This window comes from Athene noctua, chromosome 22 (genome assembly GCF_965140245.1).
Source record: "Athene noctua chromosome 22, bAthNoc1.hap1.1, whole genome shotgun sequence".
NCBI classification, from domain to species: Eukaryota; Metazoa; Chordata; class Aves; order Strigiformes; family Strigidae; genus Athene; species Athene noctua.
Window position 1 is genome coordinate 1186263 of NC_134058.1, and position 26381 is coordinate 1212643.

General features: G+C 47.2%; 1 protein-coding gene across 1 annotated transcript in view; it reads right to left on the bottom strand.

Annotated features, from left to right (window-relative positions):
- Positions 1-26381, bottom strand: part of PRDM16 (PR/SET domain 16) — a 341589-nt gene that overhangs the window by 36963 nt on the left and 278245 nt on the right. Inside the window, exons 4-6 of the mRNA XM_074924608.1 lie at positions 18949-19083; positions 9103-9205; positions 1822-2020 (exon numbers count right to left, since the gene is read on the bottom strand). Of these exons, the coding sequence (XP_074780709.1) occupies positions 1822-2020; positions 9103-9205; positions 18949-19083 (437 nt within the window). The remainder of the gene's footprint in view (positions 1-1821; positions 2021-9102; positions 9206-18948; positions 19084-26381) is intronic.

The following is a 26381-nucleotide window of genomic DNA, read 5'->3' on the forward strand; positions in this document are numbered from 1 at the left end:
CTTACTCCCGGGGATAAGTAATCACTGAAGGGAAAAGGGACTGAAAGTTTTTCTGCTTCTCTCAACCCCTTTCAAAATGGACACGGTGCCACTCCAGGCCGCCAAGGGGAGCCAGGACACAGATGTCAGAAAAAGGAGATGCCATATACATTTCTAAAGGGTATTTCCTACTAACATAAAAACTACAGAGTGCTGGAAGCAAAAGAGAAAGTTTCTAACACAGCTAGAGAGAGAAAAAAAAGTGGAATTTCTACAAAAATCATAAGTATTTAAAACATTTAAAGGCAGTTGTCCTTTCCTTGTCAGGTAAAAGAATGAATTGAATTGCAGCCTCCTAGGATCTGAGCAAAAGTAGCCGACGCAGAGACGCAAGGCGAGGAACAAATCAAGCTGTGCTAACAGAACCACCACACAGGTATCACTGGCAGACAGTATCTATTATCAACTTTTAAAACGCCCACAACACAGCCAAGAGCCAAGCTCTTTTTTATACAGATAAACTAGTGGAATGTTCTTTACGTTTCATCTTTCTCTACATTTTTTAAAATAGATTTTTTTTCTTCACTTACTCACCTAGATAAAAGATCTGAAAGTAACAACATAATTAAGTTCAAAATGACTAATGCCTGTGAACATCGTGTTTTATAACAGAAATGAAAGAGGCTTTGAGCTCAAATGTTTTTGCTCTGCTTTATACAGTGCATGACAGAGGATTGCCAGTTCTCCCAATTTTATAACAAAACTTGCTGTGCGTGCTGTTTGTTCATCTGAGAAGTGAAATGAGAATGTGAGACCTTCAGCCTCTGGTAAACATAAAACTCTAGTCCTTATGCTGTGAGAAAACCTTGAAAATACAGCCCAAGAGCTAAAAGCTTAGGATGCAAATAAACACAATCCTAGAATGATTTTAAAAACCCTCAACTTTTTAAAGCTGGCTCCTGCTATTTAACCATTTGAGTCCCACATTGCAAATGAATCGGAAATCTCAAAGATCTCTGCTTTAAAGCTGCATTTGATTATATCACATTATGCTTGAAAGATGCAAATTTTCAGTTAAAGCTTACTGGGCCAAAGAAGTTTTCCTTTTTGAAAAAAAGTTCAATTCTTGTTTAAAGTTGCCTTAGAATAGCAATAATAATAATTGAATAATTATTGCCAATATTATGAGCTGGAGAATATTCTATCTTCTTTTTTTCCTTTTCACATTTCTATTACAAAAATGATTGGTGAACACAGAATTTCTTCGTGAGTATTTTCATTCAGAAAAAAACTGAAAATGTGATGGGAATAGAATTTTTTTAATTGCTTCTGCAAAATCAAATAGGAGGTGCTGACCACATTAAGATTTCTTAGCGTAACAGCGCCTCTCTGTACCCACTGATCTCAAACAACCAAGAATTACATACAGTAAAGTCTTCATGCGAGTATTGGGAGAATTAATACCACTTTTTTCCCTCAGAAGCAGATCACACGAGCAGCTGCTGCAGAGACACTAACCAGGTCTGAAAAAGTCACAGGGAATTCATAAAACAACCAACAAAACTTCATATTGCCAATAATCTGTGGATGCTTCTACCAGTGAGTGAGGAAAAGCTGTCAGGTCTATGAAATCAAGGGGAAATAAAATGCTGTCCAACAGCTAATGACGCTGAAGGACCCTGAAATGACCCCCCCGAACCCTGTGGGGATGGGAAAGGCACATCCCATCGCCCCGAGCTGCCCAGCTCCCCCCTCGGTCCCCCAGTTCCCAGCGTCGGGCGGGACCGCGCAGCAGCAGGGGCGAGGGGCAGGCCGGAGGAGGGCCCGGCAGTTTTCCAGTACCTGTATTTATTGGGGAACATCCTCTCACAGTCTTTGCACTCATGGACCTGTCCATCTCCAAGACCTTCTTGCTTGATCTCGTCGTTCAGGGTGTCGTAGAGCGAGCTGACGGCGCTGCAGGCGTACTTCTTGTGTCGCCGCAGGTCCAGCTTCGACTGGAAAAGCTCATCACAGTCCTCGCAGCGAAACGTGTGCTCTTCTACAAGAGACACAGAACAGGATTCTGACTTGTGGACCAGGAAGTTCAAGCAAGTCTAATTATTCTACCCAACACTGGGCTTGTACAGAAAGGGTAATATTCTGTGAGGATCTATCAAACACAGAGGAAATTTGTAAGTGACAGGAGAGAGAAACCAAGGTAGGCTGTGCCAGCAGACTGCTTTCACTTTAAGCATTAAGTAAAAAAAAAAAAAAAAAAAAATGCACACGACCAGGAGAGATCTTGTTTTCTTTGTGTCCTGGCCTCTGCCGAGACATAGAGACCGACAGGAATTAGCAGATACACAAAATACCGGGGCTATTCTGGAGCACTGTGTTTGTTTGCAGTGAGGGTTTTTGAAAATATGAACGAGCTTTTCCTCCAAGGGGGCTGCCAGGGGAAAAAAGGGACAAACCACGCTCGTACAGAGACAGATACTGGGAAAAGCAAATCGCCACAGCACAAACCTGGAGAAGCTCCTTTCTAAGACAAGGTCTGTCTAATGTTCCCTCTTAACTCATCCCACACAGCTGCAGCAGCACAGCGCGCCGTCAGACCCGAGCAGTGCAAAACCAGAGTACCATGGAAGAAGGAAAAGGGAGCCGAATTCTTTGTTGTTGTGCTTTTGTTTTTTTCTTTTTTTTTTTTTTTTTAAAAAAAAATCTAATGCACATAATAAATTATTGTAGTCAAGGTCAAACAAATTAAAAAGAGGGCAGCTATTATTAAGTTTACAAGGCAGCATCCTGACCATAGTGCCAAGCCAAACAATCAGCTCAGAGCTGTAAATTTTCCAGGAGAACAACCTCTGCGCGGGAATGGGGACAGCTCCGGGTTCCCCCACCCAGCCGCCAGCCGGGAGCAGCAGCTTCCCCGCCACCACTCGGTCACCGGTGCCGCATTTTCCCGGCCTCCTCTGCCCTCTTCCTCCGGCCTCCAGCGCTCTCTTCCCTGTGAAGTTCTGTTCTCTTTTTCTGATAACTTCACTTGCAAAAGGAAAGCTTGTGGTAAAACGCGTTCGCCCAGAGGGAAGAGTGGAAATACTGTAAGAGCTGCAGGCGAAGGGCAGCGCTGTGCCGGGGCTGCGGGAAGGGGACGCCGGGGCAGGACGCGGGCGCACCCGCCCTCCCTGCCTGGAGCCCTTCCAGCAAACCCTTGGTTCAGACTACCCCGTGCACTTGTCTGCCCAAAGTTTTTCACAACTACAACCACTTAGGCTGTGCTTTAAGGCCTGAAATGGTGTTTTATATAAATCAGGGTTAAAAGCGCGACGCGAGCACAAGCGCAGGCAGCGTCACACCCAGCGACCGCCGCCTCCCCGCCTGCACTCGGGCAATAATCTCCTTTCTCTGTTTCTCTCAATGCAGCTTATTTAAACTCAGGCTGTGGTTTTCGACCCGTGCCCCTGCACACCGGGGAGTCTGCGACTCGCTGCTGCGGTGACTAAGAAAGACAAGATCCCATAAGCTGCTACAGCAAGCTATGTAGGCAGATGAAACCCAAAGTGGTCCAACACCTACACGGAAAGTAGCGACATGCCCACAAACTGGAAAAAGTCAAGCACAGCTAAAAAAGAAAATATCACCACGAAACAATCAGCGAAGCCTTGCTGTTGATCCAAGCAGCGCGTCTAGTAGTGCTACACACCAGTTACATACGGAATGAATAAAACACAGAGATGCTGTAGGATTTCCTGAACCGCAGAAGGGAAGGATGTAAAAAAAAAAAAAATTAAAAAAATCCAGCAGGTCAACATTTTCCTTTGTGGGGGGAAAGGGGATTTTGGCTAAAAAATTGGACCTAAGGGAAGAAAATACCCATATCTTTCCCATTTCAACTCACTCTGAAATGGCTATCAGCAGCCTCATGATGAAGTGGATCAGGCTCTGTTCTACTCCCTAGAGAAATTCTGTTTACAAGCATTTTGTAGAACAGCACCAATATGTATCTCATGTGTCTTACGTACCTGGGGAGGGAAACCTAGAAATCAGGATATAAAAAACTACCTGGCAGAGTACCACTACCTTGAGAGACTGTGTAAAACCTACCGTTAAAATAATCCAAACTACTTTTTATGAGGGGGGAAAAAAAAAATAAATAATTGTAGTATCGGGGTATGTCTTGTTATTGCATCTTACTGGTAACAACAGCACGAAGCATCCAGTGTTACCTAGCAAAATTTAAGACTGCATCTGCACGTTTGTGGACTGAAAACATCCTTAGTGTGAAAGCAGCAAGAGAGGAGGGGCAAGGGCTGTGGTTAGGTGTGTTCAGGTGCCTTTTCCCCCTCCACACGTCTGTACCTCGGGTGAGAGGAGACAAGCCTGACAGCATCAAGTGACCCGGACGCACGCAGAGCCTGGGCTGAGGCAATAATCTCATCATGCCATCTCTCCTCGTCATTAACGAACTCACGTCAGCTCTGAAACAAGTGTTCATCTGCTACGACATTCAGTTTTCAGAGGCTCAGACGTCAAGCTGTACTCAGAAGTGTCACTGCCACTAACAAACATGACCTCACTTTTGTTGTTTTCGACTCCTGGAGACGTACGTGGGACAGCAGTTCGTGTGACTCACCAGCCCGCTGAACTGTGGAATAACAGGATAAATCCCTCACTGACTCCAGATAACGTGCAACTGCTCTGGCAAGGTGCTTGTCTACCTCAGAATTCACCCCGCAAATCCGATGCTTCCCCTCTTTGCTGGTTTGTAAATACGGTGATGGCTCCACGTGAGGAGGCTTTTGCAGAAGGGACTGAGAGCCCTTGGGACCGGGAACACCCCGGGGCCTTCACCTCTCCCGAAGCTCCTGCGGAACTCCCAGCACCCCTCCAGCTCAAACTGGCAATTCCCCAGACCTCAAAACTTGGAACGGAGGAAACTGATTTTTTTTTTTTTTCTCTTCTTCTCTTGACTTCAGAGAAAATGCATCAAAACACCGTCTGCAAATCCATACTAAATTCTTCCTACTTCAGTTTGAGATTTACATCATTAGTTGTATCTTATTTTGCCCAAACTATCCTCTAGGAACCAGAAATCCACTTTGAGTCTGGAGAACTACCCATGGAGATTAATTTACTAAAGATGGACAACTCGCAAGCACCCCCTCGCCCAGTATACAACCTGATAGAGCCCACCTGTTTTATCAATACCGTATTTTTGTCCCTTCTAGGAGATTTCTAGGAGAGTAGGCAGACAGATGAAGTACATTAATAGCCTCAGTAATAACTGTTAGAAAAGAGATTTTGCTTCTAATTCTCCTTGTCCTTTGTCAGCAGAACTACAGATGTCACAGGAATCACCCACAATGGAACGTGACCCTCAGTCGGCAGAAGCTGGCGCCCACACAAGCTGAGGAGCTGCCCTATCAGACTTTGATTAAGCAATGTAAGAAACAAGACAGCTCAGCTGAGGCATGTGCATTTTTCGCTTTGGCGTTTGCATACTTTCAGAGCCGCACAGATTTTACAGCTCTAGCCCTTGCACGTCACTAAATCGGAAAAAAAATCTCGCTATTTTGTAGAGTCTTGTGCTTCAGTGACAACAACATTCCTCTTCCATCATCAAACCCAACAGCTTTTTCACAGGTAGAAAAGATGGATGATAAGAAAAGAAATGCATGTGCTTCGGAATATTTGGGGTTGGGAAAAAGAAATTTTTATTGAAAAGGAGAATTATAGAACTGACAAAAAGACGATTAAAAGCCTTGTAGTCACCTATTATACATGTTGCCACTGGTTGCAAAGACCATTCTGGTGCTCAGACAGGTTAAACAGAGGAAGAACCGACTGGCTGGCAGAGAAGTCAATTCTATCACACCAGAATCCAACACCCATTGCTCCGGCATGCCCGTTCCTGAACTTGGGAAGCTCAGAGATCAGATCCTCAGTGAATACCTCTGCAGGGAAAGGGACTGACCTGCAGACTAAGGGCCAGACCATCACCCTGCAAAAATGAAACCAAAGTAACAGGAGGCTCAGGCCTGGACTAAGAAGACCTGATATCTATTTTGTGTCTTTATATCAGACTCCCAGCTTGTAGACTTCAGGTTCATTAAAGTCTTTTTTTTTTTTTTTTTTTTTTCCTCTTTAAGCACCAAAAATAAAAATATTGCCCTTCAAAACAAGTTCTCATTGAAGTTTTCTTCTTTCTTTAAGCACCACACATGAAAATACTGCCCTTCAAAAAAAGGTTGCTACTCCAGTGTCTTACAGGGAGAAGGGGATAAAAAGAAAAGAAAAACCCAGTTACAAAAAAATTGCTGCCTGTTCTCTATGTCTTGTTTGTCAAATCTATGGTTATATGTGCCTATCTTAAGTTCCATCAGTAACACTCAGGACAAAGCAGGAATGTAACAGAAAAATAAATCAGTGCCTAATAGCTTTCAGAGAAACCAAGGGGAACACAATTATGTGGCATCTACATGCTAATCTACCAGACTTGAATCTCAAAGGAGTTCAAGTGCCCTACTCAAAATTCCTGCAGTGATAAGGGGTCTGCTGTGTTTGGCTGGGGTTTGGATAAAAGATTTTTATGATAATTATCTTTGTGTGGAACAATTTTGCATTTTCTTTCTTGTTAATTCAGAATCGAAATGGGGGGCGCGAGGCAGCAGGAAGATAGCATTACTGAAAGTAAAAAGTATTGAGAAGTCAAATATTTAATGTTGGCCTATTATAATTTCAAAGCAATTATGTGGCAAAAGCACTAGACATTACCGGGAAGATACAGATAAATGTTACATAATGATAAAGATGGAAAACAAGGAGCACTTTTTTGCTTGTTCACATAAAAGCCTGTTAGAAACAGAAATGCAAAACAGTGGTGGGTTTTCTTTCTGATTTCTCCCTGGCATCGGAAAAAAAAAAAAGGGTATGTGTTACTCCGTCACTGTGAATACAGAAATTCTTCACCTCTGTGTGTTGGTCTCAAGAAAATTGTTAACTTTTTTAGGGACAACACTGAAAAAATAATCCCAAACGTGACATCTCAGTGAGAGACAGCAGCCACCACACTGCCTGTTCATTCACTTCACCCATGGACTTTCAGGAAAAGAGCTTTCAGCAGCACTAATCCTCAAGCTGTCATTTTTTTCAGGAATATTTCAAGCTAATTGTGCATATTGTACGCACACTCTTAAAGAGTGCAAATTTGAATCGGGAAATTATATTCATATACAGGCAAAAGAAAACAGATGTGTTGCAGGATGTTCAGGTGAGACAACTCAAATTTCAGTCATTGCGTAGAACAGTATTTCCAACAAATAGTTTAAAAATGACTGGTAAGTGAGAATATATGTATAGGAATTAGTCATCAAATAATAACGCAAAACCTGCAACAGGCTCTGCAATTCAACGCGTGAACAGAAAAAGGTGTAAGTGATGTGTCCTGATAATCTCTTCACTTGAGAAAATTCACGTACCTTTTCCATTGTTCTCTAACTTTCATTGTCACCAAATGCCAAGGAAACTAAGAACCCTGGAAAGCGGCAGAACTTCGCAAGTCCAGACCGATTTGAGTTTAATTTCGGGACCACCATGTACTTCGCAGCAGGTTCTGCAGTGCTCTGTTATGACAGGGTCTGTGCTCATCTCGGGACTCACAAACAACAATCAGAATCTGGGCGATTTTTGATTGCTGCGGGCACGGCTGTGCTGCTGCCCTGTTTCTGTATCACTGTGGGGAACGGCCTAGCACACCTTGGCTTGTTTTCCTTCGAGATCACTTCCACTGCGCAGTGTGTGCACTGACGGGCTCTGGCGCTTGCAGCGGGAGGGCTGGGATACTAAACCTGAGTCAGAGTCTCTGATGAACGATGAGAAAAGCTCTCTAACGAGGGGGAAAAAAAAAATAATCCCGGCGACACTCTCGGATTGCTGGCATATTTCTGGCCACGTGTGCTGCTAACCTGCAGCCCTCAACAGCTCCTGCCCCGCTCCAGCCTCTTGGCTGCATCAGCTCAGCCTGCGCTTCCTTCCCGACCCCCAGACCCGATCTGGCACCTCACTGTAGGAGCTCTGAGTATTCTCACTCCTCGGTACCGAACGTTTCTGTTCTTTGTGAAACTAAAACTGAAGCTCTCAACAGGCTAACAATTGACCAGCAGAAAGCTCCACGCTCCCCCTCATGAAAAAGGTAAGTATTTTACAGCCACCTCTGTGCACCATGAAAAAGGAAGCAGGACTCAAAGTCCTCCCTTTTCTTTCTCTTCTCCCATCCCTCTCTACTCGTCCTCTTGAATTTCACACAGCCCCATCCTGGTGTAGGAAGAGAATCCAAAAATCTCACACACTGCTCCTTGCCCCAGCTTACGAGAAAACACCCACGTGACCTGGAAAGCATCATGGTCCTTCAGACAGCCTGTGTGGTTATTGAACTTCAGCAATTAACAGCAGGATGTTCAGAGACAAGTGATGGTGCAAACAGATGAAGAAGTGAATGAGGCTTTGTCCTTCGGGTTGCTCCACACGCAACCCGCAGTGAAGGGAACTTCTCCCGCTGCGAGCCCACCTGTCCAGCAGCACCAACGCACTGCCAGGCAGGAGAGACACCGCAGCAATAAAAATGTGACCTTTCTTTTAAAAATAATCATTCTTTCGGCCTTCATGGCATCATTTCAGGGTTTCAGAGCTGTCTATATTCTAGCAATAATAATTCCAGCAATGAGTCTTCCATCCTCTGCCTGCATCCCCCTTTTCCGTGTGATCTAAAGCTCTAAAGACCAGAGTTTTGCAAGCTTTGGAATGCTTTGGCCCATTTTTATTACACCCAAAAACCCCACAGTGACCCCGGGGATTAAAAAGGCACCTCCAATCATATTCAGAACCACAACGTTCCTCAAAGAGAAGAAGCAATTAATCTGTCGCATGCCTTGAGGTTAATAAAAACTTGCTGTCGTTGACTAAGACATCTACTCTCACCAGAGAAAGGGTGGAAATAAGCATCAAGTATTCACGGTTACAGGAGGGGCAGGGACCGGATCGGGTTTCTGTCCCAGTTCAGCACTAACTGAGGTTCTCGACATTCCCAGGTTTGCTGGTGAGAGGTGCGAAAAGGTCCTGTCTAGCAAAACGAGGCCTTACCTTCCATGCTGGGCGCCATGTTCCCAAGTGAATAACCACCTTCCTTCAAATACACCAAGAGCTCTTCTCCTGGCTCAATTTCTTTAATAACTTTATAATAGATCTGGGAATCAGAAACAAAAAATTGAGAGACATGTTAAATATGCAAAGATTTGCATTTTACATTTTAACCAATAACTCAAATTATTCCGGCTAATAGGGGAGGCTGTCACTTGATTTGTGTGATAATTGCTACGGAGAGCTCTTTTTTTCCTGCCTTTATTTTACTCTATGTGTGTCAGAGTTTCATGCGGCTTGGACAATAAAGGAATATTTATGGTAACAGCCTCTCTCCTTCAAATGACACAAAATCTTCCCATTGTTTTCCCTACCTCCTATAGTCTTAGTGTATTTGTTACAGCAAAGGGAAGATTGAACTGACAGAATTCTGCTTCTCTAAGCCGAAACTGGCCTGATGATCAGAGAGCTGAATTAGCAGATCTTCACGGAATTATTTTGTAGGTTGGTCCCACCTAGAGCCTGAGGACCTGACCCCTAAAGACAAGAGCTGAACCACTCCAGGTGAGCAGCTCATCCCCCGCCAGAGTTCCTGCCTAGGCACAGAACCTGGACCCTCCGACACGCCCCGAGGGCAGCGCTGCTCACCCGCCGAGCCTTCATCATTACACCCGGGCACAAACGCAGAAATAAAGAGGCTTCAGGCAAGGCAAAGAGCGCCCGCCAGCCCTGCGCCCCACTCGCGTGGCCACTTAGAGCGTGCGGAACAGGGCTGAAAGGCTACCTAGGCCTGACGCAGGCCTCCTGAACCAGAGTGAATTCTCGCGCTCCAAGGATGCGTCTCTTAGAAAATAACAACTAGAAGGAAATCCCCTTTATCCAGAGCACAACCAAGTGTGAGGCTGCAAGGTGTCGACATATCGGCGCATGTTTTTATACACATCTTTACTGTTCTACCTCCAAATCGACCACAGCTGGTGACGACTGGGTTACACGGGAGCAGGCCCCGACGGCCCCGTTCCCTGTGACAAAAGGGCAGAGTTCCCGGGGAGGGAGGGTGTGCTGGCAGTGGCTACAAGTGTGCTGGCAGTGGCTACGAGCGGGCAGGCGGTCCCCTGGTTCCCTGCGAGGACCGGTCACTAAACCGCGTTCCCAGTCGCACGCTGCTCGGGGGGACTGGGTGTGGAGGAGCTCGAGGATGCCAACTGGGAGGCGTTTCACGAAGGCCTCTGCGAGGAAAAGCGCGAAAACCAGCAGCAGCAGGACATCAGCAGCGGGACGGGGGCTCGCCCGAGCCACAGAGGGTCAGAGCTATGTGAAATCCAAGAGACTCTGCGTCTTCTGTGTGTTGTCCAAATTTTAGAGTGTGCTGGACCCTGTCCTCTCCCTGTGCCTGTGAGAATTCAACAGGTTACAGCTATTAACTGCAGAGTTTTACTAGCGCTGCCTTTAACAGCCGCGCAGGAAACTTTTTTTTTTTTTTTTCAGGATATCGCCTGCAATTTGCTCAGGATTCCCCCGATCGGGTGCCCCCCAGCCCCGGCCGCTCTCACGGGCACCGCGGCGCCTTCCCCCGCTCTCCGCGGAGGTGCCGGGTGCCTGGGCCGGGCCCGCGGGGACCTGCGGGACACCCCGGTCACCGCCCGGGGCTGCTCCCGGGGAGGAGTTTCTCCAGGACCCCCCCCGGGTGAATAACCGGATCACACCCGGACCCCCGGGCCCAGCCCCAGCGCACCCACCGCCCGCCCTGACGGGCCCCGGCCCCGGGGCTCTTCCGACGGCGACCGGCCGCCGCTCGCCCCGGCGCTGCCGCCTCTTCCCCCCGGTCCCGACCGGGCGAAAACACTTCCCCGCGGGGCCCGGCGCTTGCGGGCGGCCCGGGGAGGGCGGGGGGTGTCCCGGTGCGGGGCTCCCGCGGCGGTGGGGCCGTCGGCGGGATCCCGGCCCCGGCAGCGCGGCCCCGGCAGGGGGCGGCCTCCTCCCGCCAACGGCCCCGCCGGGCCGCGGCCCCCGCCCCGCTCCCCCCGGCCCCGGCCCGAGCCCCGCTCCCGGCCCCGGCCCCGGGAGGAGCGGAGCTGCCCGGGGAAGGAGCGGGGCCGCCTGGCCTGGCTGCTGCGGGCGAGGCGCGGCCCCTCCGGCCCCCCCTTCCCCCCGCGTCCCGCCTCCGGGAGCCGCTGGGCCCGGGGCCGGGGGGAGGCGGCGGGAGCTGCCGCTGCGGCCGCCCGGGCGCTGCCCCGGCCCGGGGGCTCCGAGCCGCGCTCCCCCAGCACGGGCACAAGGCCCCGGTGCCTGCAGGGCGGCCCCGGCGCCCCCCGGCTGCGCCCCCCGGCCGCTCCCGGCACGGGCAGGGTCCCGGCTCCCGGCAGAAAAGGCCCCAAAAATCTCCCGAGAGTTTCAAATCGGCAGCGCTGACGCTGTTTGGGACCAAACGGTTGCGAAGGGAAATTAAAATCGGAACTGTTTGTGATTCACGGGGTGTCCCGAACCGCACAGAAACACCCCCCCGGCGCTTGGCAGCATCCTCGGCACCGCTGCCAGCCCCAGCGTGTCCTGGTTTGTCCCCGGCCCCGGCGCCCTCACCCCGCCACCCGCCCCAGGGACCAGCGGGGAAAGTCAACCGGAGCATCCCAGTGTCGCCGTGCGGGGCTTGGAGATCCTCAGCTGGAAAGCGGCCGCGGCAGGAGGTGAAACTTCACGCAGACCCCATAGTTAGGTACAGATTCCACTGCAAACTACAAGAGGTATAAAACTATAAAACTCTAAAACTCTCCTTTTTTTTTTTTTTTCCCCCTCATTTTTTTCATTTGCACTTCCACTCCCTTTCCTGCCTGCTTGTTCAACAAGAAAAGCCTTCCCCAGAACCAAACCACACTGGGTTTAATGGAAAACCTGCCTGAAAAAAAAAAAAAAAAACCAAAAGAAAGCCTAGGAGTAAGCACAGAGCTTAGGGCTTGACTCGGGAAAACAGAACGCGTGATGTGCCATCACCGGCAGCTAGCTACGGGGAAAAAAAGAAAAGCACTCAAAATAGCTATTAACGGACACTTCTCTTCCAGCTGGTAACCCCAAACCAAACGAGCACTAAAGTACAAACCGCCACCTAAAACGTAGCCTAGTTCACAGACACATGGGCAAATTTTACGTCGAAAAACTCCCTCCGAATTATAACATTAATTGGCTGCCACTGTATCCTAACCTTTAACTCCTCCTGCCCTCCTGTTTGTTCTCAGCACAAAGTAGCTTCTGGTATATAAAAACATGTCTGTTGCAGTCTTTCAAGAAATACAGCACGAGCTTCATTAATGATTAGGGAAAAGTTGGATTCTGCTGGAGTCACATTAATTTCATCAAACATTTCATTATAATAATTAACTTCATCTAGCAATCGTGCTACCGATGGTCTGAATTAATTAAAACTACTGCTGTGCTTCCTTTCCTTTTTTTATTTGTTGCGCACCGAAAAAGATCAGATTTACTAATCCATCAGAACATTTACATTCATAAATCATTTCTGTTCCTCATTTATATAAAAATTCCACACATCATCATTTCTTACTTCTCCCAACAAAAGGGGCACCTCTCCTAACGACCAGTCGGTTCTACTGAACACAAAATAGTTAAACAACGTAACTAGGGTTTGGGTAGTGCTCTCACAGATGACTGAAAATACTACATTTCTTGGTTTTTTATCAAAATTATTCTAGGCATGGGGCACTAAAGAAGAAAAAAAGGAAAGTAAAAAAACCAAACAAAAAAAACCAAAACAGAGGAATCCTTTTCCAGTCTGGGCTTGGTATTCGGATCTGCTCTGTAACTGCTTCTGTGGATGTAAACTGGGGGTATCAGAGCTGGCTCTGGCTAGAACGTTTTGCAGTATATAAGCGAGCAATTTGGTACAATTACTGCAAGTATCGATAATGCAGAACCCTAACGCACAATCACCTTCTGAGGCTGATCTCTCTCAGTGCAGAGCACAAAGTAATCAAAGCTGTACACCTTTTCTCTGAGAAAAAGCATTCTGGAGACAGACAGAGCTCCGAAACAGCACGGGAAGCGTTTAACTGTTTCCAGCGTCGAGGCAAGGGATGGGGATGAAACACGTCAAGTGAGAAAAGTACGTCCGAGTATTCCCTTATTATTTAGGTATCTTTCATAAGAAACAGCACTGTTTACCTGCTCTGTGAGTTCTGTCTGCTATTTATCTTAGCTTCATTGTGGCAACACGTTTGTACTTTCGGAAAAAAAAAAAAAAAAAAAAAAAAAAAAAAAAAGAGCATTAGAGAACTGAGAAAACAGCTGCAGTGTTTACCTAGAGATCAAAAAACCCACCCACTAATTGCATCAGCGTGCAGCTGAAGTGATGGACAAAGAATTCAGAACGAGCAGAAAAAGCGGTTGCTTTACGTTCTTGTCTTGCAAATAGTTAACTACACCAGCAACACAATGAAATAACAAGGCAAATATTTCTACCTACTGCTGGTCTAAGACAAGTATCAGACCTATCTGTGTGTCTGGCTGGCCCAAGGAGGAGCGAGCACGCCAAAGTTTGGCCTCGTGGATTTCTGGCCAGAACGGGGCTGCACATTTTGCTTTTGTTCTGATGTTTTCCTCCTTTGGAATCGCCTTCTCTTTGTTTCAACTAAGCCACATTGCTTTTTATTTCCTCTTTCGAAGGCGCTGTATTAGATACGTAGGCATCCTGAACAGAGTCACCAAATATGTATGTAAAACACATAAAAATATCTCTATTATACACGCATCTATAAGATGGGTTTATTAAACAGTGGCCTGATTTTTTTCCATCACTGTAGCTCCTGTTTAGTCCCTTTTTCCAGTATCTTAACACAAACCAAAGCAGCACTATCATCCTGAAAGCAAGCTCGTGGCTATTATATTTATTACACACACTCTGTTTAATATTACACTCTCCTGAATAAGAACAGCTAAGCTGCCGAAGCATTTGCCCCATGAAGGCAGCAGTAGCAACATGAAGAAATAAAACCCAAGTCATGTATCATTTTCCAGATGCATTTAGCAAATCGTATCATTTTTCTACGATTCTTTTCCAGTCCTCCTTTAAAACACAATTATCTCAGTCAATCAAGGTTCTTCAGTTCTTTCCAAATACCTATCAATTAAGAATAAATACAAAGAAAACTGGCTAACGTTATTTTACACGTGAAAATTGGTTTCACAATTGAAAAATAGTTAATGAAATGTCTCAGCTAATCTCTTTCTAAATAGCAGTGTTTTAATCTGTAAATTGGAAAAAGAAAAAAAAAAAAAAAAAACAACAACATATTCAGAGGTCCAGATTCTGCTGTCAATTACTTCACTAAAAATCCAGAAAAATTCTCTGTACATTCCTGGGAATGTTCCCAAGTTACAGGAGTGTAAAGAAGAACAGAATGTGGTCTGGGGAGGGGAGAGGCACAAAGTACCCTCTCCCCATGTAAACATGTTTATTTTTTTCCTGAAAAGCAAATGGTTTTGATTAACAGCCTGTCCTGGCTCTTATCATGACAATGCTGCTTAGTTATTTTGTGGGTAATCTTTTACTGCAAAAGCTTTCCTTTTCTTTTGGTACTCACAAACAAACCCCAAATCTTTGCGTGCCTAATGAACAGGTATGATGCAGCCTTCCTCCCTCTTTTTTGTGTCCCTGTTCTGGAAAAAACGTACCCTGCTAGCAACGTGAAATTAAATAAAGTCAAGAACAGCAGCACTAGGAGATAGCGCTAGGTAGAAATCAGCAATGCTTAGTCACTCTGAAAATTTATAACATGTTTCTGGCTTTAGGAGTCACTCTCGTAAGGGCCTGAGATGTGTCCTGGCTCAAAACTCTCCTGTCTGAGATCTCTCTGATCGGAGATCTCTCTTGTCTGAGACCTCCCCTGTCTGAGACCTCCCCAGTCTGAGATCTCCCCAGTCTGAGATCTCCCCAGTCTGAGACCTCCCCAGTCTGAGACCTCCCCAGTCTGAGATCTCCCCAGTCTGAGATCTCCCCAGTCTGAGACCTCCCCAGTCTGAGATCTCCCCAGTCTGAGATCTCTCCAGTCTGAGACCTCCCCAGTCTGAGACCTCCCCAGTCTGAGATCTCCCCAGTCTGAGACCTCCCCAGTCTGAGATCTCCCCAGTCTGAGATCTCCCCTGTCTGAGATCTCTCCTGTCTGAGATCTCTCCAGTCTGAGATCTCTCCAGTCTGAGATCTCTCCTGTCTGAGATCTCCCCAGTCTGAGATCTCTCCAGTCTGAGATCTCTCCTGTCTGAGATCTCCCCAGTCTGAGATCTCCCCAGTCTGAGATCTCTCCAGTCTGAGATCTCCCCAGTCTGAGATCTCCCCAGTCTGAGATCTCTCCAGTCTGAGATCTCCCCAGTCTGACATCTCCCCAGTCTGAGATCTCCCCAGTCTGAGATCTCCCCAGTCTGAGATCTCCCCAGTCTGAGATCTCTCCAGTCTGAGATCTCCCCAGTCTGAGATCTCCCCAGTCTGACATCTCCCCAGTCTGAGATCTCTCCCGTCTGAGATCTCTCCCGTCTGAGATCTCTCTTTTCTCATGGGCAGGGTGCTCACCAGCACCCAACAGAACTCCCCCCTTGAACAAACTGTCTGGGGTTTTTCTGCACAAGAAAAAGTTTGAAGTCGACACAAATTCAGTTTTCTAAATAAATCCCCCAGGGAAGATGAGGGGATTCATTCTGAAAGCATACAAGGGCCCTGCCACCAACCCGCGCTGCTGTGCGGGCCCCAGCTCAGCGCCCGTGACTTCAGCGCAGCCACCACCTGAACAGAACTGTTCACACTCGGGGGTGTCTGCGGGAGGACGATCGGTAGCACACCCCCCCCCACCCCACGCCCTTTTTCTTAGCACAGGACTCACACTGACATCAGCTAAATAAAGGGTAAGGAAGGGTAATAATGTTTTGCACCCTCCAACCACCTCTAACTACAGTATCTTTGACAGGTCTGCTGCTTTGCTTTGCTGTTTAGCAGTCCGGTGTGTTTTAGGACTAGGATGAAGAACTCGATTTTGCAATCTAGTAGTTTTATTTTGAGTGCCAAAGAGTTCAAATACAGGATGTTGTATCCGAAAGACACCTTGGCTACTTGTGAATTATGAATTCACCGAGTCTGACAAAAGCACGTAGCAGCTCGCAGACGGACATGCTTACGGACTGTTAGACAGTTTTTCTTTTCTATTTATCTTCCTCTCTTAGTTTTGGTGAGAACCAAATACACTCACAGCCATCTCTGTTCTTTGAAGCTTCACAATCCAGAAAAATTATTATCAGTTTCAGTAAAAGAAGTAACCACCAACTAACACCAGAAACTCTGTAGTGAGACTTGGGTTTGTGTCGCAGTGGTGTGAGGAACGAACAGGAGATTCCAGAACAAACATGGTTAAATTGTCTCCTCTACAAATAATAATACAAAAACCGACAAAGATTTTAATGTGCTGCTGATTCCTCTACATACTGCCCCACTCAAATGAGCCCATAGGCTGTCGTAATCAATAGCTTAGGAAATACTATATCCTTACTCCAACTTTACTCCTCCCCCCCAAAGCATCCGGTGCCTCTAGTTATCAATCACCATCATCTGCTGGTTTTTCACACTGGACTTGTGCATTCCCACCAGCTGGCCTGACCTAAGACTCTTCAGTCTTTCGGGAAAGAAGTCTGAGGGGGAGAAAACATTTTGCTTTGCTACTCTTTCATTATATTCCTCACCTTTTTATTTTCTTCCTCCTGAAGAAGCATTTGCTCGCTACCCGTCCCCTTTTATGGGACTTTATTAAATTTATTTATTAAGAAGCTGTAAAAGAGTGGTCATTACCGAGGAAAAAATAAAGAAAAGAAGATGAGTGTGTATGATAAACAGCTGTTCTTTCCAATCAGGTTGCTGCATGCACTAAAAATATGCACAACCAAAAATCTCCAGATGAGGGACAAGGACAGAAGGACATGCAGTGGACTGGGCTTAGAATAAAATGTGATACAGGCCTCAGGTTTCTGGCAAATTTTGTATATATTTGCATCCAAGGATTTATAAGAAGCTGGGAAAAGCCAGCAGCGCACAAGTTAACATTTTAAAAAGAAGAAATGTGTACTGATGTAAAAAAACTCATGTGAACTCAGTTTCTTTCCCCAGTCTGGCTCTTTTTAAGAAACGCAAATTGAAAATATTTGGGTTTTCTCTTCAATATTTGTGCTTCTCTCCTGTTGCTGGTAAAAATGCTCAGTGACAGCTTCACCCCCCTTTTGCAAGGATGGCCGAGCCACCTGCACAGACGGCAGAGCAAAGGGCCAGGGAAGCAGGAGCGGCTCTCGCTAAAGCCGCAGTTACCCGCGACCCCTGGCCGGCAGCAGCCAGCGCCCGCAGCCGCATCTGCCGTCAGCCCGGGAAGGTGCCCCCTGGCCCGAGGGTTTGTGCCCGGGTACCGCAGGATGCGCGGGAGGAGCCGGGCCAGCCGCAGGCTCCCGCGGAGCAGAGTGACGGATGGTAAAACCCCCAAGTAACAGGTGAGGGAAAATGTAATGGCCCCTGCGATATTTATCCTGTCACGGCCCCCAAGATATTTATCCTGTCATTCTGCGAAACTGAGACAGAGGAGCAGCCCCGTGTGTGTCACAGAAGGCACCGAGCAGCTCGCGGTGCAAGACAAGGAGTTGATGATAAATGTTGGCTCTTGGTTAGAAGGCTCCTTGTTGTAAGAGCACTTGTGAGTAGTGGTGAGTGGGCACGGAAGCAATCAGCAGCTCATTTTAACTGAGCGGGCTGAAATGTAGAGCTTTGTGCCTCGATTGCTTCAAGATTGCTTAAATCATGAACAGTTGTGATATTTTTGTTGTTTTGGTTTTGTCTTTTTTTTTTTTTTTTTTTTTCCCCCCTGCATCCAAAGTTGAGTTATTTAAAAGCATTTTAAAACAGGAACTAAGTTCACAAAGCGGGCTGACATTCTGGCGCACCCTGAGCTACTCTCCTTTTACATGAGCTGGCTTACTTCAGATTCACTCTAGCTCCCCTGTCAGCTACAGACTTCTAAATGGTTTTGCGAGAACTATATTTTTCCATCCTCAGCTCATTTTTTCTGTGCATCCAAATATGCCTCCTGTTTGCTAACTGGTAAGGACATTAAGACTGCATTTCTCATTTAAGTTAGGTCTGAAACAGCAACTTATATTTGAATTGCGCTCAAATTGAGCTTTGTGAAACTCCTGACTTGGATTGCTCAGCTTGAATCCGGTTTTGGGTTTAAGATGCAAATAACTTCACAAACATTAGCTAACATTACCAAAATCCTATTAATTCCATGTAATATCCCTCGCCCACACCCCCACCCAGCCCCTGCTCTACCAGTGTTTCTGTAACACGCCCATCAGGTTTTTATTTTCTCGCTCCTCCGCAGACTCCCAGCCCATCTCCTGCTCTCCCCCCCCTCTCTTTGACACAGACAACAACTGAGTCTACAGCGTGGAATGGCGCTCTCTGCCCACCACTGTCAGCTGGCAACATAAACCACCTACAGTTCTGATGGCGACAAGATACCCAGCACTGGTTTCCATTTGTCTCGCTGTGTTTTGTTAAGATAACCTACGTTTCACACCAGGTGTTAACGTTTCACACCATCTCCCCCGCCGCAAAAGGAGCCGGGGATTGGGAGATCACGCGAGTCCAGGGGTTTTAGATCATTCCAGGGACGCGGCAGCAAAGCTGCTGAACAGATGAATCCCTCGGTCGCCTCCGTGCAGTGCTGCCACTACACACCATCCTCTGGGCAACCCACCCCGGCACCTGCCGAAGGGGTGAGGTGAGCACAGCAACCCAGAAAGTGCCGGAGTCCTCACCTGGTCGTTAACGTGACACACGGCGAGATTCTGCTCATCACCGGAACAGGCCACGCGGATGTACTTCAGCCAGTTCCCAGCTCCACTCTGGCTAGCATCAACACAGAATTTCTCATTTCCCAGGTCGTCAGCAATCTGCAGGACAGGAGAAGAAATAAATGGGTCATCTGATATCAGATGGCAGCTACAGAAGGAAGAAAGAAAGGAGAACTCTTCGCAATGCAGGATTCCAAACAAGACACGGAAAGGAGGAAGCTGGATGGTATATATCATTAATAAAGAGACACGTGACAAGGCTGAAACCAGCTCTTAGTCCTAATCTGAAGTTCCTGGTTCGCAGAGCCCCCAAGGACGTACATCAGAGTTGTCCACGAGTAACAGGCTCAGGATTACAATTGCTGCGGAGACAAAGACACGGTTCTGGAATCCACACCAGCAATCAAAGCAGGTAACTTCTCCAGACTGTACTGATTTTAGTGACAAAGCCCTTAAACGGCTCCATCTTCACATTATCTATTTTATCTTTTCACATGGGATCATTTTTTATTAGAAATAAAAAAACGACATTCCCTTTTATAGTAAACTTTCAAAACAGGTCGCTTCCCACAGTGCTGTGAAATTATATTTTAAAAAACTGCTATAACAAATGATACTTTCATTTATAGAATTACTACATGAGAAATTCACTGACTAGTCTAGAGGATCCGTGTGGTTGAAGGCGAGATAAAATTTGGCTGGTGTGCAAAAGAGGAATCCTTCCACATAAAACCCTCAAATACTTAAAAGTCCAGGTGTGAAAAAAAGGGTTAATTAAAGGGTTGTGATCTCAAGAAAACTGCTCTTTTACCAGAAAGAGACCTAGCACTTTTTTTTTTTTTTTTTCTTAAGACAGGAAAGCAAGGCCGATGACACAGAAACAGGGAAGATGCTCAGCATTCCACACCGATGCTTGTGACGATCCATTCTGCAACTCACTCACAAAAGCACATTTAAAAAATTACACAGGACACTCCCAAAATGAGGAAAAGGCCCCTGAGTCCTGAGCGTGGCAAGACTATTCTGCTCATGAGTGGGCCTCCCTTTTACAGAAACTCCTTTTTTCCCTAGACTTAGATTTGCCCCTACCCCTGCCAGACCCTGTGTCATTGCAAATTACTTCAGTCATCAAAAGCTCTTAACATGCTTTTACTAGCAATTAATTCTCTCAGAATCTCATGGGATACGATAATACTTTCCCATCTATTTCAAGACGGACTAAAAAGAAAAGCTAGGAACAAAGGAAAGGAAAAATTAAAACGCAGCGACGACAACAACAAATCAAGTATAAGGTCAGGCTGAGAAATCTTGGAGCGACAGTCAGTCGAGACTCTCGCTCCCCAGCTCCAAACAGCCGTGGAGTGTCCGGTCCGCACCACACCGCCCCACGCCCCTCCAGCAGCAGCCCGGCACCCCCCCGCGACGTCCCGGCACACAGACCCGGCCCCTCGCACCCACCGCGGCCCATCTTCTGCCAAGCTACGCCTATAAAAATGGACGAAGGGAAAAATCATGCCATTGGCACGTGGCTTCCTCCTTCCTCACCAAAACAGAGAACCGAAGCTTCAGTGAAACATTGCATTTGCTCCCAGAAAATGTGTTGTTGGGACAGAACTGGTGAGAGGAACAACCCTCCCTGCGTTCAGTTCCACGAATCCCTGCGTGGGGACGCTCTGGCCGTCGCTCGCTAATCCCACTTCGCGGGGTTGGCGGAACGGACGGGCCTTGTCTCTGTAACAGCAAAGCGGGAGGCCAAAGAGCCGCATTAATATAACGCACCACAGGATTTGAAACAAAAACTACGCACGGCAACACCGTGTGCCCAAATTGTCCTGTGGTTTTATAACACACTCATGAGGGATTCCTAATAAACTCACTTTATAGCTCAAGAAACAAGGCGAAGAGATGACACCCAGCACCGCAGGACTCCTGCGTGTTCCTGCTGGCGTCCGGAACCCCCTGACCCCGCGGCAGCTCTCTGGGTTAGACTCCCAGCTCTCAAGTTGGACCTTCAGAGATAATGAGGAACACGCAATTAGTGGCCACTTCAGGCAAGTTTGGCTTCAATGACTTCCTCAGAACACAGCAGCAGAAGCAATGATGGAGTTTAGTCTTCAATTCAACTGTCTTAGCCACGACACATCATCCTTCCTCTTGGAGAGAACCCTGCCTTGTTCGTGCCTCACATTCCAGCTTCCTGAGTAAATAAAACAGGAGTTGCACAGGCAACGTCCTTTGCCACACTGTCCCAGTTAATTTCTAGAGCAGATCTGTCTACTCAGGTTTGCAAATGAGAGCAAGCTCTCCTCTCCAAACCAGTATGGAATTCACAAGCCGAAAACTGCATCGGCGAGACCCTGTCTGCAGGCGAGCTTGTTAAAATTTTCCAAGCAATTTCTGGTTTACGAGAGCTAATTCTCAGTCACTTGTTTCACTTTTGTCTTGTTCGCTTGGTTTTGAAAGCAAGCTAACAGCAGCCATCCCTCCTTGTGATTTCACACGTCGTGCACGTGGCTCACCGCTGCAGGCGCCGCGGCAGGTCCCAGCCCTCAGCAGCTCGCGGGGTCTCTGCCCTCGAGTTGCAGAGGCCTCGTGGTGCAGGAGAGGGCTGATGACCTTTGTTCAGGCTCTCAAGAGGACTGCGGGGCAGTTAAGCACAAAGCTTTTGCCCATTTCCATGAACTTCACCCCATGCCACCTAGTTCATTGCAAGTTACCCAGCCCTGCCTCTGAACGCCAGTCCCAAGCATTTTGCCAAGCAGCTCTAACTTCCAGGACTCAGATTTCTTCCTCCAAATCCCAGGTTCTTGCCCATCAACGCTAGCATCTTTTCCCTCTCTTTTTCCCCCAGCGCATGTTCTGAGCTCACAAACCTCCCCTCTGACATCCTCAAACCTCCCCTCTGACATCCTCAATGCCCGTCCCCTCGCCAGGATAAGCCTCGGTGCCCGCTCCTCGTGTGCAGCCTCCCTCCTCCCTCCTTCCCACCTCCACTCTACCTGGCACCGGGTCTCCTCACTTGCAAAGCCCTGGCCCCCTCCTCACGGCCGCGCCGCATCACCCCTGCTCCATCCCATCACTTCTCACCACTCCACAGTTAAACAATGATAAATCTTCACCCACAGTGAACACGGTTCCATTGTCTAAGGGGAAAAAGGAAAGGGAACAGAGGAAACTCCTCAGGCAAACGAGTCACAGTTCATTAGAACGTGTTACTGAACGCAGCCAAGAGCTGAACCCCACACCGTGCGCTGGCCACGTCGCCCTCCAAAGCCCCCGCTCTTCCCTAACAAGACTCTTTCTCAAGAACTGGTACTTTAGAGATGCCCTTGTTTACCTCCCCTTGAGCTCTATTCATCATAACGAAGGCTTGATATACCACAGTAACGTCACAGGAAGCCAATTTAATGTAGTTTGGACTTTGCAAAAAAAAAAAAACCAACCAAAAAAAGAAGCATTTATTATATGGGTTGAAAAACTCTACCGAGTTTACTCAAGTTAAAATAACAAAAACTTCTGTTTTATCTCAGGGAACCTCTAGGAACATGGAGGCTGAGTAAAGCTGTTGATTGTTGTTGAGAATAAAGTCCTTGTCTTGGCCTTACTGACCCCAAATTAGCTAACGAAGCTGAGTAGCCAAGCCAGCACCTTGAGGGGCAGGAGGGGACACACACCTAGAGACAAAGGGGTAACAGCTCCCACGGAAAACAAACCCGAGACGAACTGTCAATGGTGAGCTCCTGATTTGAAGCCACTGACTGGTTTGGGTACAGAACGTGTCATTTTTAATGGTCTGAAGAAGCAGCGTCCCACTGTCCTCCCCGTACCATCAATTTATACAGCAGCAATCAGTGAAAATAAGTCACTCCGGGAATACAATATGGCAAACTCCAGGACTACACAAACAGTCTATTTTACTTCACGGCTGTCTCTTACAGTTTCACATTCTTTCTTCTTCATATTCTAGAATTGTTTGGCTGAAGACACTCAGATAGCTCTGGGAAACCCCAGAATTCAGCTCAAATTCACCAAGTGTTTTGCAGGGCCCCTGCACAAGGCTCCACAGCTCTGCTTCAGAACGAGGTCCCGGCTTAGCTAGAAGTCACCTGAAACTCTGTGGTTTTATCTGAGTGGAGCTTTAAAACCCAAACAGGGGGTGTGAAATCTCACAGATCAGAATGAGAAAAAAAGAGGTTGTATGAAACCCTGAGAACTTAAGCCCCTGTTTTTCACACACACTCACTCTACTCCCTAAATAGAACAAGGCATCGCGAGCTACGGCCCAGCAGCATCCCTGCACGGTGCTGCTCATCCGGCCATGCCCCATCGCCCGGAACGCTGCGGCCGTATCCGTGAGGAACCTCTGCAGCCACAACAGCTGGAAAACAAAACAAATGTTACAGAGGTTGAAGAGAGTGGACAGAGTATTGCCAGCAACACCGCTGTTCAACAGCAACACGTCCCCGCGTGCCAGCCGAGCCACAGCGAAGTAATTCCGCGAGTCCCACTACCCCGTTGCATCTATTAGTAAAAGGCATCATTTTGAAGTAGGGAGTTTCCCAGGCCTCTTGCTCACACATTTCTCCTCTGCAGCCGCGATGGGCTGGCAGCGCGCGGGCAGCCTGACGGTGCGATGGTCTGAGGGTGCTGGGCAGACGGACGGCCCCGCGGGGTAACCCTGGCACCGTGGGGTGTGGGGGGCATCTGCCCCGGGAAGAACCGCCAAGGGTGTGCAGCGGCCAAGGCGGGAGCGAGCCCGGAACGGAGCTACCGGAGGGGCCGGCACACCTGGGGTCAAGCCCTCCGCCCCGGAACGATGCCCCTTCCCTCGCGGCCGGCCCTCACCTGCCACCCGGGGCCGGGCGCTGCCTTCCACCGCCACCGCAGTGCCGCCGCAGAAGAAGAAACTCCTTCAGAACCGCACGGTTTGGGTGTGCCACCTTCCACACAGACCACTGAGACCTGTCTCTGACTCCCAGTTCTTCCCTGCGCTGCAGTTTCACTCACTCATTAATTCCGAGGAAGAAACATTCATCAGGAATCAGTAAAAATCAATCACAATAGGACGTAATGATGTGGAACAGATTATTAGCAAAGTTGTTTAGAGCGGCTGCTCTACAGTTTTACTTGCTGTAAACCCTTCTAAGTCTAGATTTATCTAGCTAATTTTCAAGGAACATTATCTGCCTGATTAATAATAGCATTTTTTTTCCTGTGTGCCCACAATCCAGGAGCAAACGAAGTTAAGTATAGGTTAAGCTACTAGCTGTTTAGTGCCTGGCGATTGGGTATTCATTAGATACTTGCAATTTATCGCAGCTACAAAAATAAAAGCAAGACAGTATCTACAAGCACACAGGCTACTCTTGTAAATCCTGCCTTTAAATGTTCCATAAAAATATCAGTATTTGCAAACACACAGTATTGGCCTTTCCCCTGCAGCTGAAGTAAGACGTACAGGTGATAACCTCCAAGGTTGGCAAATACCTTCAATGTTAATTTACCAGGATGCTTCAATATTTGTCTAAAAAAAGTGACAAACTGTCTGGAGAGGAAGATTTTTCTCCGGCTCGGTGAGATGCATTGTGTGTAATCCACCGGCGGTACAAACCTGGGGTCCTGTTGCAGAGCCGGGGCGTTCTCGAGCGAGTCCAGCTCTTTGTGGTTGACACCTCTAATTAAAGATCGAGTTCACACACTCACGCTCCTTTCTGATGTTCTACATGAAAGTTTTATCACAATTTAAAGAATACTGAGAAATCCAATAGTAATCACAAATCACTATCTGCAGTATATATTTTTTTTTCCTCTGTCAAATGTGCACACACAGAATAATATTCTAAGTCCCTCTTTTCCCTCCACCTTAAAAAACTCCGGAAAAACAAACTGAAACCTGTTACCACATCTTCTTCCAGTACAGACCAGAAGGAAATCAGAAATTTCCTCTGCTGAAATTCTTCAAACCAACTGTTTACAAATCATTATCAGTAACAAAAAAAGATTTTCTGGTTGAAGGCTTGCTTTTGCGCATAAATCGTTCATTTTTACATGTTTTTTAGAAGGAGCATGACCAGCACTGAGATGACTGAAGCTCTGAAGAAAACCAAGTGAAAGAAGAGGGAGGCAAACAGTATTATCTGTGGGTAAATGAAAGACAGCAAATGGAAGCACAGAGGGATTCATCCCGCCGCGGACTGTTGGAAGGCTCAATTCACCACAGCCACCTGGTTTGGGATGTGCTCATTAGAACAGTCCTACCCGGCTTGATTAAGCCAATGGGTTATTCACAGTTAAAACCAGAACTAAGTTCACCTCTATCAAGGGCTCATCAGTAGCTTTAAGCGTGAGACCATTCCTCCATAGATATCCCTGTTTTCCTGGATAGGTGAAGGCTGACATCAGATATTTAGCACCAATAGCAAAAAAAAAAAAATAAAAAAATGCCACAGGAAGAAAAAAAAACAACAGAAAATCACACGTAATCAGCAGGAATCTGACTTGGTGGAGTTGAAATGTAATAGTTGTACGTCTGCTTGATCTCTGCATTCTGAAATCAGGGAGGTAGTAGGGAGGTCTCTGATGGGCAATTTGGTTTAGACATTAAAATGTCTAAATTGAAAGGAGGGGGTGGAAAAGTGAGAAGATAAGGGAGGAGAGCAGAAGAGAAAAATAAATGTATAATTAGCAATTAGTAACATTTTTTCAAGCCTAAGCCCACTGTGTGCTGCTATTGCACCGCTTGACCTCCTCCGCCAGCCGGCTCGGGCCGGGGCACGGCTGCCCCACGGAGCCCCGGCGGTGCAGGACACGCTCTCTCTGATTTCACCTTCTCCCCAGGCTGAGCTGCGGGCAGGCTGGGACAGATTTCACTTGCAGATCTGCTGGCCAAGCTTTGTTTCATCTGGGCTGCAGCCTGTGGGCATTCTCATGAAGTTAATTATTGCGGGGGCACTTCCTCTGCCTCACCTCTCTCTGATCAGTCTTCCATTTTGTCCCACCCACCCAATTATGGATTTCTCAAAGTTTTGTTGGTTTTTGGTTTTTTTTTTACTGGACACACCAAAAGCTAAGTTCATCTTTTTTTCCCTGTGCTGCAGATGGTGAGTTCAGTATATACTTTTATTTATTCACCCAAGGCACCTCCCATCATTTTTGTCTTCCAATCCAACACTCCAGCCAAGCACTCTCAGCCCCTCTCCCCTTCCCTGCCCGTTACAGCGCCGTGATTTTGTCTTGCCAAGACGTTCACTATCTTTTCACAGAACGCTCTTTTCCCCACTGCAAAGTCCCCATCCCTCTCCTCTTCAGTCCGTCGGGTTAAAACAAGCGCACCTCCCCGTTCGTCTGGAGTACAGGGGTTTAAACTGGCGCACCGCAGAGACACGAAGTTTGGATCC